We start from the raw sequence: 18,693 nt of genomic DNA, 5'->3' as shown, positions 1-18,693 counted from the left end.
CTGGGGGGGGGGGTCTCCCTTCCATGTCTGTTTATCCCTCGAATAACCAGCTGCACTCTGGCTCTTTGGGGACATCCTTCCCCCATTAAAGCACACTACCTGGACCCCTCCTGTGACCTCTTCCTATCACACGACTTCAGAGCCCCTGTCACCCAAGTTTCACCCCATCACACAAATTTCACATCCTTTGTGCTGAAGGGTGTTAGTGCCCCACACGTCACTCAGCGAGCTCCCTTGGTAAGTGCTGTTATTGGAGAATGAACTTGAGTTGGGGTCCAGGAGTCTCAGAGATCAAGTGAAAGTTAACGCAGGTTAACATCTACTCCTTTTAAATCTACATTCATGCTTTTCATCTCATTCTCCTCTCTTCTGGGGACACCCTGCCGTGACCCAGTGGTTCCCACCCTTGGGTGCTCATCAAAATCACCTGGAGGTGTTTGCAGTATACAGATAACCAAGCCCCACTTCCAGAGATTCTGATGTAGTTGGTCTGAAATTGGGCCCAAGCATTGCTTTTTCTTTTTATTTAAATCTCCCTAATTGCCTCCAATGTGCAATCAGATTCAAAAAAATACTGTCCTGACCCCACGTCACCCAAAGCATAGTCACATCCCATGAGAGCATTTTAGACAGTACATGGACAGATGTTTTATATTTCAATGGTTGTGAATTCGGTTTAATGGGTATTTGGAAAGAAAGAAAACTGGATGTCAAGCCCTTGGTTTGACAGATATTGGTCAAGATGAGGCCTGATGTAAGCAGTGTGTTCAGGCCCGGCCACGAATCTCTTAGACCTTCACCAACTGAACCTTCTCCACACCGGCTCAGGACAGTGCTTAGCAGACGACAGAGATCACAGGGTTCCCAGATATTCAAGTATTGTTTTCATCAGTACCCTTTTTTTTTTTTTTGGCTGAGTCACGCGGCTTTCAGGATCTTAGTTCCCTGACCAGGGATCGAACCCATGGCAGTGAAAGTGCCGAGTCCTAACCACTGGACCGCCAGGAAAGTGCCCATCAGTACGCTTGTTAATAAACTTTATTTTTTTAAAGCAGTTTTAGCTTCACAGCAAAATTGAGGAGGAGGCACAGATTTCCCATATACTCCCTGCCCACCCCCCACACACACACACACACACTCACACACACGCACACACACACACACACACACGGCCTCCTCTACCATCAGCATCCCCCACCACGGTGGTGCATTTACACAACTGATGAAGCTACACTGACACACCATTGTCACCTGGGGCCCATAGTTTACATTAGGGTTCACCCTTGGTTCACCCTTGAACTGATGGGTTTTGACATCAGTTCATTTTCTTTAGCTTGACGTTGAAACATCCATGGTTTGACGGTCAGACCTATTTTTCCCTTACTAAATCTATCATGGCTTAGAGCAGAGGTTGGCAAACTACAGCCCATGGGCCAAATTCAGCCTGGCCACTGTATACTTTTGTACAGCCCATGGGCTCAGAATGGTTTTTACAGAAGAACAATTACAATTTATTTGATGATAGAAAACATTACCTTTGAACCCCAATTAAGCAAAATGCTCTCCCCCCAAAAAAGAATTCCATTCTTCTCATTAGTAGACATATATAACTAAAAAATTGTACCCAGCAACTATTATTATTATTATTGTATTTTTAATTTTGTCCAAAAGTATGCAGGAATATATTTTCTTTTTTGTCATATGGGTATCTACAAAATAGCTTTGATTTTCCTTCTTGGCCTACAAGCCTGAAAATATTTACTATCTGTCCCCATGTATAATAAGTTTGCCAACTTCTGTTTTGGAAGCTTAAAATAGGAATTTTGAAACCATAAGATGAAGACTGTGATGAAATGTGAACCTAGGAAGTAGCTGTGACACAGGCCTTCAGGTGCATCAGGAAGCATGTTAATGAATTAATCACCCGGACCAACTCTTAGTGAACACCGGTGGGTTTGAATAGCCAGTGAGTACAAATTAAAAGGAAAGTAAACAACACTACTAAGTAAATAACAGTATGGGTGGTGGTCAAGTATGGCGGATGTCTCGAACATAATAAATATTGGAGGTTCGGCGAACAATGCCTTAACCACAAGGCATGACTAGCGCGAAGAGTTTCCAAATCTGTGTTAGGCTAAGGGGGATGGCTGGGGGGCAGAAGTGCTGCTTCCTGCATCCTTTAACCAGTCCTCTCCTGGCCACCAGCTCTTTCCACCTCTCAGGCCACTGCCCTGCGGGGAAAAGGTGAGGAATCCAGCTAAAGGAGGATTGTGGGTGAAGGAGTGCTGGGGAAACTTGCTACCTAATCCCACATCCTTCCCTTGGAAAGGCTCTGGAACCCCAGGGAAAGAAGGGCAGGAGAGGAGAGGAGAATGAGATGAAAAGCATAAATGTAGATTTAAAAGGAGTAGATATTAACCTATGTTAACCTTCACTTGATCTCTGAGACTCCTGGACCCCAACTCAACTTCATTCTCCAATAACAGAGGGTCCCTTCCCAACTTGCCCCACCTCCTTCCCTCATCCTCCATCGCAATCTTTCACCACCCTGGCTCCATCATTCTAAAAAAGAGATTCAAGAGCCGAGCCAGACCCTGTAAGGAGTAGGCTAAATAACCCCACTCCTTGGCTTGTCTGAATTGGCAGTCACCACGGGACCCTCCAACATGGGAAATAAGCAAGTTGGGGTGTTGTTCGTGTTCCACTTATAAAGCTGTCCATCCAGTCCCAATGAGGTCAAGACCCACAGCCAGGACCAAGTCCTGGAAATGTGACATCAAGTCTCTGCAGGACTGAGGGGCCACCTGGGACACAGCCCTCCACTTCCCAGACTTCAGAAAAATCTCATTAACTTGACGCCCATTGATTCAAACACCGACACTTTCTTGGTGGTATCTATGCAAAGAGACTTTGTGAAGCAAATCAATTTCACAGATATTGCAAGGGGTGGAGCCAGCATATTTATAAACCTTTCAATCCCTTTTAGAAGAACCTGTTTACACACCAACACTGGATGTGTTAATGACAAGTCCTGATCTCCTCGTTAACTCAGGTCCCCTAGAACTACTATGCTAGGGTTTTCATTCTCTTTGTACTTAAAACTAATCTGACTGTATCATGAGTAGAGTCAAGTCTTCCTCTAATGTAGACTCATTTCCCCAGTTAGTCCAGCTTAGAAATGGACACACAAGAAACAGCCAATTGTTCTGGGTCACCACTATCCCCAACTCATCCTCCTTAGGACCAACTGGGACTTTTCTCCTGAGGACAGTAATACCTAGCAGAGACCAGAAGGAAGGGAGAGCAGGTCTGGGGGCTCCCAGGCTTAAAGATGGCCTTCCCCAGATGGGCTTGGGGTAGTCTGACCATCACGGGCTAAACACCGTCCTTCTGGAGATACCAGAGGTCTTTGTCTGCTTGGGCGGCCATAACAAAATACCATGCACTGGGGGACTTCAACAGTAGAAATTTATTTTCTCACAGTTCTGGAGGCTAAAAGTCCAAGATCAAGGTACCAGTAGGATTGGTTTCTGGTGAGGCGTCTCTTCCTGGCTTGCAGACAACCACCTTCTTGCTGTGTCATCACATGGCCTTTCCTCTGTGAGCGTGTGGTGGGGGGAGAGAGAGAGAGAGCTCTCTGGTGTCTCTCCCTCTTCTTAAAGGACACCAGTCCTATTGGATTAGGGCCCCACCCTTATGACCTCATTTGACCTCAGTTACCTCCTTGAAGGCCCCATCTCCAAATATAGTCACATTGGGGGAGAGGGCTTCAACATATGAATTTGGGGGACATAACAGTCCATAACCCCAGACACCCCCCCAATGCCTCCCCAGTCCGCTAGCCTGGAACTTCTGTTGTCTTCTTGGCAGGTTCTCCGTGTTCGGCCTTGGCTCGCGGGCGTACCCTCACTTCTGCGCCTTTGGACACGCCGTGGACACCCTCCTGGAAGAGCTGGGTGGGGAGAGGATCCTGAAGATGAGAGAGGGGGATGAGCTCTGTGGGCAGGAAGAGGCTTTCAGGACCTGGGCCAAGAAGGTCTTCAAGGTAACCATCTGCCCAGATCTCAGAGACCCAGGGGGAGAAGTCATATCCCCAGTGACCCCCAAGGACAGAGTACCTAAACTATCAGAGATAGAAGAAACTTGAGAAAATCCTTGGTACTTCCCTCATGTATCCAACCAGGAGACAGCTTCAAACAATTCAGATGAGTTTGGGTGGTCTTAAGATACACAGTTTCCAACCAGAATCCAACCTCCTGCATTAAGGGTAAAGAGTTGGTCTATAAAAAATTATAGAGTCTTGGAATTTCAGGGCTGGGAGGAATCCATCCCTCACTCACATTTGGTAGACAAGTAAACAAAAAAACATAGTGTTGGTTAACCAAACCAGGGGGCCATGCCTCGGGCTGGATCTCAGATCTCACCAGTTTGTCTGCTTTGACAATCTTATTCCTCCTGTGCTAGATCTTCAATGACCTATACAGTAGCCACTAGCCACAAGTGATCATTTAAATTTAAATGTAAACTAAGTAACATTAAATATGATGAATGGATAAATTAAATGTTGTATATCCGTACAATGAAATATTATTTGGACATAACACGGAATGAAGTGCTGATGCATGCTACAAGGATGAACCTTGAAAATACGTGCTAAGTGAAAGAAGCCAGACACAAGGGACACTTACCGTATGATTCCATTTACATGAAATGTCCAGAATAGGCAAATCCATAGAGACAGAAAGTAGATTAGCGGTTGCCAGGGGTTTGGTGGCAGGAGTGGAAAATGGTTGTGGCTACTCATGGGTACAGGGTTTCTTCTGGGTTGAGGGAAATGTTCTGAAACTGGATAGTGGTGGTGATTGTACAACCTTGTAAATAACATACATACAACTAGATGTAAATTAAATAGAATTTAAAGTTCCACTCCTCAGCTGCACAAGCCACATTTCATGTGCTCAATAGCCACTAGTGGCTAGTGGTTACCATATTAGACAATTAGAATGTTTCCATCATGATAAGACATCCTATTGGATAGCGTTATTCTAGATATGAGGTCAGGAGAATAAATGAGCAATGGCCTCCATATGCATGTGGGACGTGATGCAATTGGCCATCCTGGGAAAAACAAAAAAGCAATGAGTGTGGACCCACCTTTACCTGCTCCTTCTTTGGCCCTGGAATGCATTGTTGTCAGCAGCCCCAGGAGAAAGGGGACTGTGCAACCTCTGTCAGTCAGTTGACACTTTTCATCCTCACAAAGGAGCAAAAGGGGAAACTGAGGCCCCTGAGCTATAAGGATATGTGAGTGAGGAGGCTGTGTTGATAAACTTGTGCCAGCATTTCTTCCTAGGCAAAGAGAACCAAGAAAACTTGACTCTTTTTATACCTGGAGATAATTGAGGTGTTCTTGACTTCAATCAGGCAACATTGAGCATTGCAGAAGCAGGGCCTGTTACAAGCCATCATACCCTTTAAGCTATCACATCCCTCATCCTCCCAGCCCTACCAACCACTAAATCTACTTTGTGTCTCTATAAATTTGCCTATTCTGGACATTTCATATGAATGGAATCATAATATGTGGTCTGTTATAACTGACTTCTTTCACTTAGCTTAATGCTTTCCTGGTGCATCCACATTATAGTATATATCAGTACTTCATTCCTTTTTACAGCCAAAATAATATTCCATTTTATAGATATACCATATTTTATTTCTCCACTCATCAGCAAATGGACATTTGGATTATTTTTAAATCAACATGAGGCCAAAAAATGGTATTCAAAAAACCTACCTTTGAAAACCTTTGGAATTATCCATGGTTTTTAACCTCCAAAAATCTGAATTCTGAGCAGTAATTCTTAGAGTCTTTAAATAAAGTTGGAGAACTTATGAACTTGGCAAAAAAAGAAAAAGAAAAATTTTATATGCAGGTATCCAAACATGCAATATATTCTGCCTTTACTATAATTTTTAAATCTTTAGAGGAAGATAGGAAATTTCTAAGGTGTTTACTTTCTTGTTTAATGTTAAGCCTCTGCAAAAGTTGGTTTTAGAAATAAATGACATAATAGAGTTACATATTAAATAGAGGTTAGGTCCCAAAGTCAATAGTAAATGTGGTATGTCCAGCCCATCAAAGGCACTCAAAAAGTAAGGGTGGATTGGTTGATGAGTGGATGAGTGGATAAATGGATGGAGAGGAGGATGGATGGGTGGATGGATGGATTGATGGATGTATGGAAGGAAGGAAGGAGGGAGTGAAGGAAGGGAGAAAGAGAGGCTGGAGGGAGGATGGGTGGATGAATAGAAGGATGGATGGATGGATGGAAGGAGAGAGGGAAGGAAAGGAGGAAGGGAGAGAGGGAGGAAGGGAGGAAAGGAGGATGGATGGATGAATGGAGGGATGCAATGGAAGGAAGGAGGATGGGTGGATGGGTTGATGGAAGGGTAGATGGGAGAATGGGTGAATGGGTGGATGGATGGATGGATAGGTGGATGAATGGATGGAAGGGAGGAATGGAGGGAGGGAGGGAGGGTGGGTAGATGAGTGGGTGGATGGGTTGATGGGTGGGTGGATGGGAGAATGGGTGAATGGGTGGAGGGATGGATGGATGGGTGGATGAACGGAAGGAAGGAAGGAATGGAGGGAGGAGGAGGATGGGTGGATGAGTTGGTGGATGGGTTGATGGGTGGATGGATGGATGGATGGATACATGCTATGACTTGGAGCTGTTGGGAGGCACACTGTTGGCTGAAAGAGGTCACTGAAAGCCCCGTGTGTGCCACAGGCAGCCTGTGATGTGTTCTGCGTGGGAGATGACGTCAACATTGAGAAGGCAAACAACTCCCTCATCAGCAATGACCGCAGTTGGAAGAGGAACAAGTTCCGCCTCACCTACATGGCCGAAGCTCCAGAACTCACACAAGGTACCTCCCACCACGCACCTGGGGAGATGTTCATGACAGTGGGGGGAAAGGAAGACAGGAGTTCTCACCTCTGAAAGGTCCTTAGAGAAGGTGGGCTTCATTGCTTTGGTCTCCCTTTCGTTCAGTCCTCCCGGTAAAGAGAGGGTCAGGAGAAGCTGGAGACTTTTTACTGACAACTGTTTAACTCCATCACAGGAAGACTGTTGTTCTTCTCCCCCCAGGTCTATCCAATGTCCACAAAAAGCGGGTCTCAGCCGCTCGACTCCTCAGCCGTCAAAACCTTCAGAGTCCTAAATCCAGGTAGGAACACCTTGACCCCCTCGGGTTCCCCACCTGTGCCCCAGATGCCACCCACAACAAGGAAGGAGGACTCAGGACTGGCTTCCTATTACCATTCTAAGGGTCCTCGAGACCCCCTTGCCACTAGCATCTTGGTTGCCTGCTTTCCCTTTGCCAAGCTCCAACCTGCAGGGATGAAAAAAGTAAATGGTGACGATCGTTGTGGAAAGGGGAAAGAGAAAGTTTTTCGAGGAATTTTTAATAGAGACCACACCCTTTTCAGACTGCTAATGTTCATTGTAATGTGCATCTTAGTCAGAAATCACTTAGTCCAGACATCTCCCTGTGGAAAATTCTTCTCTGCTGTCCTGAGAAATGCCTGCTCAGTCTCTGTTTAAATTCCTTTGGGATGACGGGAGGTTTATTAACCTATAAAACAGCCCCCTCTGTGTTTTGAGGTCCTAATTGTTAGAAATTATCTTCCTATTCCTTATAACCAAAGCAAGTGTTCCTAGCACTTCATTTTGATCCTAAGTTGCACTCTCCAGTGACACCCAAAACAGAGTCAGTTCTTCCAAATGAGAGAGCTGCCAATAGCCAAGGACAGTGACCGATCTCTCCCTGGTCCTCATTCCTTCCAACTGTTCTTCCTGAGACCTGGTTTCCCAAACCTTTTACTTTAGTAAAAAAGACACACTCTGTCCTGCTGGAAATGTCATTCCTCAACCCTGGTCACAGTGCAGTGGAGGCCCTGTGATCACTACCAAGTGCACTAAGGCTATTATTACCATCCCCGATCTGGACAGGATGCTCTGATGCCGCCCAGGATTGCAGGTGTTGTCCCAACCGCCATGCTGCTCTCCCATTAAGCTTACGTCCTTGCTGCTCTCGGACTTGAAGTCCTTTCAGAATGATCAGGCCAGGTCTCTGCACCCCTCTACTTGTATAAGTAAATTTTTTGGCAGTAAAGAAAGTCTTTGCATTGATCCCTGTTGAATGGAATCTTTTTCACTCTGCAGTTATAGCCCATGAAGATCTTTTGAGATCTTGATTCTTTGCCTGGCATAGTACAAAGGGTGGGCTCTCCAGCTGGACAGCCCTGGGTTCTGACCCCAGCGCTGCCACGCGTCAGCTGTGTGACCTTGGGCAAGTCCCTTGGGTCTTCTGAACCCCTGTCTCCTTACCTAAAATGAGATCGATGGCTATAAAGATTGCCAATGTTTATCTAGTACTTTCTGTGTTCCAAGCACTGTTTTGAGTCCTCTCTGTGCAGGATCTCCCAGAGTTCTGACCAGCCCAGGAAGTAAGTACTAGTATCATCCACGTTTTAAATATGAAAAGTGACCATTAGGAAATGCAAGTGACCTTTCAAGGCCACACAGGCTCAGTTCTCTGACTCCAAGGTCAAAATGCCAAATGGCTATACCTATGGCCTCAACAGCATCACAAGATTGCTGTGAGTATTAGAAACAACACACACACAGCAACTAGCGTATCCCTCATTCCCGTTACTATTCCTTACCCATCCCAGCTTCATACACCTGCAAATTTAGTATGTGTGCTTTCTACGTGGACTTAAAACCTTTTTTTTTAATTGAAGTGTAGTTGATTTACACTGTTGTGTCAATTTCTGCTGTACAGCAAAGTGATTCAGTTATACATGTACATACATTCTTTTTTTAATATTCTTTTCCATTGTGGTTTATCATAGGATATTGAATATAATTCCCCGTGCTATACAGTAGGACCTTATTTTTTATCCATTCTATATATAAAAGCTTACATCTGCCAAACCCAACCTCCCACTCCATCCCTCCCCCAACCCCCTTCCCCTTGGCAACCACAAGTCTGTTCTCTGTGCCTGGACGTAAAACTTTTGATAAAGTGGCCAACAGGATGGAGCCCCAGGGCTCTCATGTTCTCTCCCAGATCCTCAAACACTAAAGAAATAGACTGGGAAATTAATCCATTTGAATAATTAGTTAAATGCAATATTCAGAGCATAATGATCTCTGATATAGAAAGGGACTCTGTATTTGAAATACACATCATACTCCCCATTTCCATCCTGTGGAAAAGTACAACTTCAGTAACATTGGAAGAGAAGGGACTAAGAATCTACTGGAAATTTCTTTCAGCAACAAACTGTGAAAGCCCAGATCTCAAAAATTACTCCCCAAACCATAGTACATAAAAAGCAAGGTAATTTGCAAATGTTTTGATGCTAAGTTGGACTGAAGTCCCAGAATAACCCCCGATCCACCTCTGGAAAGGCAGTTGACTCTGAGCAGCTTACAAGAAGATATTTCAACAAGGTTAGGAACCAGAAGACAGTATTAAAATCAGTTATGGATTAGCTCAAAAAGGATCAAATGGCGTCTAGGCGTTTAACTCTTTAAAAGCACACTCCATAGCACTACCTATTTTCAGGCTTACTACCATTTCCGGCTTTATACGGTTGTTGTTTTGTTTTTGGGGTTTTTTTTTAAAGAATAATTGAGTAAAAAAGCATGACTCTCTCTCCTATTTTCCCCTGCCCAAGGCCAAAGTCGAGCTGTTTGAGCCAGGAGACCACAGCAAGATATTATGAATCACACACTCACCACTCCCACCCCCAACAAGAGACCCTTAATTGCAAGCAAAGTGCTTAAGAGGAAATAAGCCACCTTTTGAAGGTGATCCTTGCAACTCTAAAGAGAAAAGTGACCACAGTTACTGCCTGGCCAGGAAATAAATTTTCTACATACGGCAATTAGCAAACCATACAGAAAAGAGTATCATGGAGCGCTAATGGGTGGGGTGTGGATCATAGGTCCTAGAAGTCAGAAGAAGGAGGGGAAACGCAGGGTAGGCTTTAGATAGGCTGGTGAATAGAGGGAGGACATCTAGGAAGAGAGAATAGGAGCAAAGATGCTGAAGGGGCCCTGAGCGCTGGGGTATCTCAGAGAAAGATGGGACATTATAACGGAGAGTTCTTGATGGGAGAACTCTTAATTCCCAGCTACCCTCTGATAAAATTGCTTCTCTCCAGCCTTCACCGTCTCAACAGAAGACATCAACGTTTGGCTTAAGCCCAAGACTTAAGCATCCTCCCTGCCTCCTCTCTTTCCCTCCCACTATCCATCCAACTCTCAGCTGGTACTGTGGGTCTTGTGTTTCAACTACATCTCAGATCTACATCCACCACCTTAAGCAAGGCCACGATCATCTGTGGTCTGAATGCCTGCCAGAGATACCTAACTTGTCTCCTTGTTTCTTGACATTTCTCTCAAAGATCCATTTCCCAAATAGCAGGCAGACTAATCTTTTAAGAATGTAAACGGAAGCCTGTCCATCCACAGCTTCACATCCTCCAATAGCTTCCCACTGGACTTAGGAAAACTTCAAACTCCTTTGCCATGACAGGTCATGACAAGACCCTCATGATCTGGCCTCTGCCTAGCTCTCTGATCTCCTTCTGTACCACCCACCCCTGTGTTGACCCCTCTTCCAAACACTCCAGCCTTCTTTCCCTTCCTCAAATGTGCCACACTTTTTCCGACCTCAGGGCCTTTGCACATGCTGCTTCCCCTTTCGGGAACACTCTTCCCCCAGATCTTTGCATGTCCGTTCCTTCTCATTCTTCAGATCTCTGCTCAAATGTCAAATCACCAGAGAGGCCTCCTTGACCATCCTTATCTGCCAGTCACTTAGCCCACTGCCCCCACCCATCAGCATCCACCCATCCTCATCACCAGCCCCATCTGAGATCTTTTTAAGTTACTTCTCAATGAGAATCAGGCCCTTTGTTATCTTTATCCATCACTCTCTCACCAGTGCCTAGAACAGTGCCTGACACTCAATACAAATTTGTTGAAGGTATGAACCTTATTCACTCAAACTGCTCACAACAGACACTGTTTACTCTTTTCCTTGAAGAATGAACATGAGCTAAATTTTTTTCCATTTAATGCTGGTCGTTAGCAGACTGTTCTTTCATCTGCGAACCTGTCATTGAACCATTGCCAAATGTGTGCGTGAGTGTGTGTGTGTGTGTGTGTGTGTGTGTGTGTGTGTGTGTGTTATGCTCCTGTAGGTGAATATAAATACATCACAGGCAGGGGATACTCTGGGGGAAAGGGCTCAAATGGCTCTGCCTTCCCAATGTTGCCCTTTTTCCCTCCCCTAAAACTTTTCAATGGCCCATATGTGTCCCAAGCTTTTTTTTTTTTTTTTTTTTTTTTAAAGGCTTAGAAAATCCTATACTTGGAAACCCCCAGCAGAACTGAGATGTAAGACAATTAGTCTCCAGGCTAGTGCTACCCACTGGGGGATCAGCTTCCTGCAAAGCTTCAAGGACCAGCCCACTGAGGTGTCCTAGGGCCATGCAGCCATTCACTGCCGGGATTCTCTGCATGCCATGCCTGGTCAGCGGCTTGCAAAGTGTCCGTGGTCAAATTCCCAGCAGAGCCGGGGCCCACCTTGTGGCCCACCTGCCCTCCATTCCCATCCCTGCCTCTTATCCGCCTGACCACCTTCGGCCACATTCAAGAGGACTTAGGGGAAATGGCTGTGCGTGTGAGCCAGCTCAGCAAGTTCGGGTCCTCCGCATTTCTATTTTGTACTGGCCAAAGGAACAGAGGCAAATATACTTCTGAAAGAAATCGTGATGATCTGGGAGAAAGTGGAAATTGATTTGCGGGCCTTTCAAAGGCGTCCCGTGGTAGGCGCTGGAGGCTCCCAAATTAGCAACCCCACAGCGCCCTCTGCTGGCTGTCAGCCTCTGCCAATCCCCTTCCTGGAGCTGGCAGGGCGTGATGATTGATGGCTTGCTCTCCAGGAACCAAAAGATTGGTATGAGCTCAGAGCAGTATCAGTCGCGCAAGCGCATTTAATGGGTAAGATCAGTGCCCCAGAGAGAACAAAATCTGCCGAGGGAAGGAGAGTGGGAGCCCACACCCCACCACCATCATTCACAATTTCAGTTACCAAGTTCCCCCCCATACTAAGGACAGGGGTGCCATGCAAAATATGCCAGCACAACTATTTTTAATAATGGCGGCTATTTGCAGCACAAAAGGGCCCTTGGCTGTGCCAAAAACTCCTTTAAATAGCGAGTCCCATTGGTCTATTCAAGTGCTGATTTACATACCGCGGAGAATGTAGAAACTTCACGTTGAATATCAAGTGTCTCTGTCAACTGAAAACCAGTTGGCAACGAAGAAAAAAGCAGATCTGAAAATGCGAATGTAACTCGAAGAATACAAAAAAGATTTGATTTACCAAAGTGTAGTCATCCATCCCGAAGTTTTCAGGTATAAAAATGTGGTATATCTGTACTAAAACTTTAAAGAGGACCAGAATAATCCTAGTCTGAGAATTCATTCTTAGCACAGACCTCCTGCACCTGAAATCCAAAAATCAAAAGAAAGGGCATGACCTGGCAGGCATCAACGAGTTTCTCTCTGGGTTTTCTCCTTAGTTCCATAAATTTTATAGTATCATGGGATTTGTGCACAACGAGAACCTGAGTTTAAGGCCAAGTTCTTTTCCCTTTTCCATGACAAGATGAGGGCCCTGGTTGCAAAAGCGGGTGGAGCTTGGGATTTCTAGGAGAGATGGAATTTCACAGAATGGGGACAGCATTGCCTGTGGCTCCAATGGGCTAGTGGTACAATGGGCTCTGATTGGTACAGAGAACAGAGCCTAGTCCAGTAGCTGGTTAATCCTGAGGGTCTGAGGTTCCTGCAAACAACAAATATTTTTTGAACGCCTACTATGTGCCATGCACTGTCCCAGGTGCCAGAATAGAACAGTGGAAAAAACAGACAAATTCCCTGCCCTCTAGAGTTTACATTGTCCTGGGGCCCAGGGGGCAGGCAGGGGGGACAGACCACAAAGCATGTAACGGAGTAAACTCTGCTGGAGGTCAGTTGATGGTAAGTGCTACGGAGGAAAGCAAAGCAGGGGCAGGAAGTCAGGAGAGCAAAGAGGTCTGGGAACTGAACCCTGGGGTGCTCCAGTGTCCAGTGAGGGGAGATGAGAAGGAACTGGCAAAGGAGACTGAGGAGGAGCAGCCAGAGGGAAGATCAGGTGAGCCTGGGATGCTCAAGAGAAGGGTGTTGAGAAGGAGGAAGTGAGCAGCTGCGTCCATTGCTGCTCCGATGACCACAGTGAGTGCTGGGAGCTGGCGGTCGGATTTGCCATGAGGAGCTCGTGGGTGACCTTGCTGAAAGCCACGGCGTGGAATGATGGGGGCAGAAGTCTGATTGGCCTGAGCCCCAGAGAGAAATGGAAGGAGGGGAGTTGTAGCCACAGCGACAGACAAAGGAGCAAAGGAGGTGGGCAGAAGCTGGTGGCCCTCATCCCACTGTTCCCCTCCTCTTCCCTCCAGCCGATCAACCATCTTCGTGCGTCTCCACACCAACGGGAATCAGGAGCTGCAGTACCAGCCTGGGGACCACCTGGGCGTCTTCCCCGGCAACCACGAGGACCTCGTGAATGCCCTGATCGAGAGGCTGGAGGACGCACCCCCGGTCAACCAGCTGGTGAAGGTGGAGCTGCTAGAGGAGCGAAACACGGCTTTGGGTAACTATGGCCAGGCTACACCCAAGGGTGCTTCCCTTGTCCAGGGAGTCCCAAAGGCAGTGGGTATCTGGGGAAGAGGAGACTTGTTCTTCTCAATCACCATTCCAGGTAGGAGAGTGGGTCTCTGTCACCCCCAGCTTATGAGACTGAAGACTCCTCCTTTCTCATGGTTGAATAACCTTGGCCCAACTGGCTAAGCAAATAAATGTCCATGAAGCCAGGACATTGATGGTTCATCTTCGAGCCAAAGGGGCTTCTACCTTCCTTCATCAGCTAGACACTGATCTTAGCAGAGGCTACTCGTCTAACTTCCTTCATCACCCCTGCCTCACTGCCACCAAGTAAATAGCAGCTGGAGTCCGCCCATGCCTCCTCTTAGAATCCAAAGGCACTCTATGAAGCTCAGTGGTCCACTGGGATTGAACCACATTTCTGATCAAATTAGATCAAGTCCCAACCTGTTTCAGGGACCATCCTTGACATTCCTATTAAATAACTTTCCAAGGTAAATGGGTCTCTGTGCTTCATCTCAGTAGCAGCAGGTGAGCTCAGAACTCAGGTACAAGGAACTGCAGTGACCATACGTGGTAGCCCGGACTACAGTGACACATCCCCTCTACAAAGGAGCTAGGACACAAAGTCAGGGCAGAATGTGAAAACAGTTTGTAGCCAAAGCCCTATTGAAAATCCCTTAGGAAGGTACCACTTTAGAGAGACATACCTTCTCTTAATAAATCCAACCCAGACAGTTCTTTCTCCATGTTGGAACAGTACTTTTTATCTTGAAGTAGAGGCTTGTGTGTAGGGGCTGTACTGGAGTAAAGTAAATAGAAGCAGTATTGTATAGTAGTTAAAACATGGTCTGGAGCAATACTGGCTGACTTTATGCATTTGTGCTGTGTGACCTTGGGCAAATTCCTTAACCTCTCTGTGCTTCCATTTTTCTCAACTGCAAAATGGAGATAATAATAGCACCCACCACCTAGGATTGTGATGAGGATTAAATGAGTTAATAATATCGATTGATTTTGGACAAGCTCCTTGCATACAGGAGGTGATCACAGGGTCCCCAGGACTCTGGGTATAGATGAGGGACATGGGAGGTGGACAGCCGAGGGGTTACTTGGCTCTGGGGCAGTCTGGCTCTCCAGACCCCATTCTCAGTCCCAGAAGCAGGTATGGCCTCCCTAACTTGGACCTAAGCCCTCAGAGCCCAGACTCTCCTCCCCGACCCGTCTCTCACCTCCTTTGTGCCTCCACAGGGGTTATCAGTAACTGGACCGATGAGCATCGCCTCCCACCCTGCACCATCTTCCAGGCCTTCAGGTACTACCTGGATATCACCACGCCTCCAACGCCACTGCAGCTGCAGCAGTTTGCCTCCTTGGCCACCAGTGAGAAAGAGAAGCAGCGTCTGTTGGTCCTCAGCAAGGTGGGTCCCTGGCCACATACAACCTTACCTCCTCGTTGGAGAATTGTATAGTTATTGCAACAGTTGTCCAGCAGATGGCAGTCTTGAGTGAGGGCTGCCATAGTCTAGTTTGCAGGTCACCATACTGGCTAGTCCATTTTGGCTAGTCCTGACCATCTCCCTTCCTTCTAACTAAGGTCTAACAGAACAAGAGAGCGACCCCGTTGAATCTCAGAGTTCTATGGCTACAGTTGAAATTGCTGTTCTAACTCTTTTTCCTCCTGCCTTTGGAACCCTTGAGCCTCCATTAGTTCCATCAGAGCCCATGCTTAGAAGAAAAAGAACTTGAGAGAATCCCCCAGTGCCCTGTTTTAAAAATCAGCTTTTTCAGTGCTGAAGAGCTATAGGTATGACTTCAAGATATAAGAGGTCTCTGATGGTAAGGTGAACCAAAAAGCACAGCTTCTACCGCCCTTGCTTAGAAACCAAGCTGCTGCAAAAAATCCTAGCTGGGAGGACCACTCAGATTTCTCCCAGTGGGGCTCCTCCCCAGTAAGCAAGCCACCAGAAAATGATGGTTTCACTTTCGTCTGCTGTACAGGAGAGGGAATCAAATGGTGGCACAAGAAGTTCTGTTTTTAATTCAGGGAGTGCATCTTACTTAGAAATATGAAAATAAGCACCAGAAAAAAACACTTAAAAGAACTGTACGTGGTTACCTCTAGGGAGTTGGAGAGCATTATCTTTAATCGTAAGTTTTGCAGAATTATTTAACTTTTTAACTCTGTACACCCATAACTTTGATTTAAAATTTTAAGTAACCGAAGGGGGATAATCTGAAGAGGGAACAGAGCTTGCACTCTTTGCACAGGATTATTTAAAGTAAAATTTGATGTAACTGTATGTATTAATCCGCCTCTTCCAAAAAGCGCAAACTCCATTAAAAGAGCGAGGATTTTTTTTATTAGGGGAAACACCTGTGTGAGAGAAAAATGGGAACAGAGTCAGATAAGACTGAGAGAACCATCAGACCTCAAAACAAGCCTGACCCCAAGTGAAGGAGAGGGCAGAAAGTTTGAATGGAAGCATATAGGATCAGATCCATGTCAGTTTTCAGGGGGATGTCAGTTTCAGTGAGCAGCTGCTGGGGCTTTTGGCCAATTGAGCCCCAGCAGCTCGAAGTCACTGAGGCTGGGGGTCTGGAAGGCACGTTCTCCAGAATGCCATACCCTATCAGCAGAGCAAGGATGGTCTTTAGGAACATGGGGAAAAGCTTGGTTATACAATGCACTGGTAATATGCTTTACCCCTCCTTAAAATCTGAGCCTCCTAAGGGCAGCTTCTAAGATGTAGGAAAAATAACTCCAGAGCCCCAGAGAGTTCCTGTGTTCCCTAGTAACACCTGGGCTTTGCTGTCAACATGCCCCTGAATATGGTCCTCCACACCCCAACCTGTTCCTTCAGGGTTGTCTTTTACCATCTTGAATGTGACCCATACGCTCCGAGGATACACCTCCAGCCTTGCAGACCCACAAATCACACGCCTGCAAGTCATGACTCCCTTCACAGTACATTTCTCTTGACCTTCGCAAATGGCAGGAGAGTGTAATACTAGGAGCACAGATTCTGGGGCCAGACTGCCTAGAACAGGGGTTGGCAAACTTTTTCTGTAAAAGACCAGGTAGTAAATATTTTAGACTCATGCTCTATGTGTCTCTGTTGCAACCATTCAACTCTGCCATTGTAGCACAACAGCATAGACCATCCATGAATGAGTGGGCGTGGCTGGGTTCCAAGCAAACTTTACTTGTGGACACCAAAATTTGAATTTCATGTCATAGTCTAGGGTCATGAAATAGTATTGTTCTTTTGATTCCCCCCTCCTACCCCCAACCATTTAACCATGTAAAAACAACTCTTAGCTCACGGGCCATACGAGCAGGTCGTGAGCCAGATCTGGTTTTCGGGCTGAAGTCTGCCACCACCTTGTAGCCATGGGACCTCTATATCCCTCAGTTTCCCCATCAATAAAATAGGGATGACAATCAGACTTATCTCATAAGGTCCTTGCAAAAATGAAAACCTGGCCCAGAATAATTCCTAGGCAAGAGTTAACTATTATTATTTGTTAATTTGCCTTCTTCCCTGGACCTCCTCAAGCGCTCCTTGGAAGTTTGCTCCAGGATCTGGCTGCAAGTTCTTTTCTGCCCCTCTTCTTGGTGCAGGGTTTGCAGGAGTATGAGGAATGGAAATGGGGCAGGAACCCGAACATCGTGGAGGTGCTGGAGGAGTTCCCATCCATCCAGATGCCCTCCACCCTGCTCCTGACCCAGCTGTCGCTGCTGCAACCTCGCTACTATTCCATCAGCTCCTCCCCGGACATGTACCCCGACGAGGTGCACCTCACCGTGGCCATTGTCTCCTACCGCACCCGAGGTGGGCAGAGGCGCTGGGAGAGCCCCCGGGTCTGCGTTTCCCCCCCTCCAGGGGCCTCTGCACATCTGCCTAAACTTCTGCCACGTCCCAAATCCTGGGGAGGTGACCCACCCCCCAAGACCAGGAAACTGGGAAAAGAAGCAGAGCAGCAAACCGTCCCAGCTCACAGAGCCAGCTCTGTGCAGAATTAGGAAGGAAATGAGAAGTGCATTTGGAGGCCTCTCCAAAAGCCTGAGACCTCCTTTTACTCCCGTCCTCCCCTCATACCCCCAAGGCAGCAGCTAGAACAAGCCCCCACCACCCCTTCCCTCCGAGGGGGGAGCTGGTTGTAGGTCAGCCGGATAACCTGACCTCTGCACCTGTGTTTTCCTCCTTGGTTATAGCAATTAAAATGCATGGTGCCTGGGATTTCCCAGGCGGTCCAGTGGTTAGGACTCGGCGCTCTCACTGCTGGGGCCCGGGTTCAATACCTGATTGGGGAACTAAGATCCTGCAAGCTGCGCAGTGTGGCCAAAAAAACACAAACAAACAAACAAACAAAAAACACATGGTGCCTGAGAGAGTTCTGAGACCGGGGTCCTGACAGGCCACCGAGAGCAGATCGATCAAGGCCCTTTCAGTGGGCACGATTGGAATACAAGCCACCCCTAACCACCAGTTTCACAGCCATGAGCTCACCCCAGCTTTACCATTTCCTCTTCCCCGTCAGAGGAAGGGATCCAGACAGGGAACTCCAAGGCAGACACTTGGTGTCGGGGCTGTGAGCCTTCTGCACTGGAGGATGGGGGGAAGCCGGGGACGGGGGAGCTTGAGGGACCATAAACGAGCCAGAGTACCTCGGTTATCCTGTTAGATGGAGAAGGACCAATTCACCACGGCGTGTGCTCCTCCTGGCTCAACCGGATCCAGGCTGACGAAGTGGTGCCCTGTTTCGTGAGAGGGTGAGTGGCAAATGAAAAGAAGCAGCCATCCCAGATCTGCATCCTCATGTCCTGAGATGGGGTGGGTGGACCAGCCTGAAGGGTTCTAGAGAGACGGCTGAGTCGGATGGGATTGATATCAACGTT

General features: G+C 46.9%; 1 protein-coding gene across 5 annotated transcripts in view; it reads left to right on the top strand.

Annotated features, from left to right (window-relative positions):
- NOS1 (nitric oxide synthase 1) overlaps window positions 1-18,693 on the top strand; it is a 198,683-nt gene that overhangs the window by 166,825 nt on the left and 13,165 nt on the right. For all 5 annotated transcript variants that reach the window (XM_082416753.1, XM_082416750.1, XM_082416751.1 and 2 more), the window contains 7 exons: window positions 3,871-4,045; window positions 6,795-6,933; window positions 7,155-7,233; window positions 13,586-13,779; window positions 15,042-15,211; window positions 17,416-17,626; window positions 18,480-18,567. In XM_082416753.1, the coding sequence (XP_082272879.1) occupies window positions 3,871-4,045; window positions 6,795-6,933; window positions 7,155-7,233; window positions 13,586-13,779; window positions 15,042-15,211; window positions 17,416-17,626; window positions 18,480-18,567 (1,056 nt within the window). The remainder of the gene's footprint in view (window positions 1-3,870; window positions 4,046-6,794; window positions 6,934-7,154; window positions 7,234-13,585; window positions 13,780-15,041; window positions 15,212-17,415; window positions 17,627-18,479; window positions 18,568-18,693) is intronic.

This window comes from Balaenoptera physalus (genome assembly GCF_965194825.1).
Source record: "Balaenoptera physalus genome assembly, chromosome: 12".
NCBI lineage: Eukaryota > Metazoa > Chordata > Mammalia > Artiodactyla > Balaenopteridae > Balaenoptera > Balaenoptera physalus.
The sequence above is the reverse complement of the archived record's forward strand: the minus strand, read 5'-3'. Positions and strand labels throughout refer to the sequence as shown.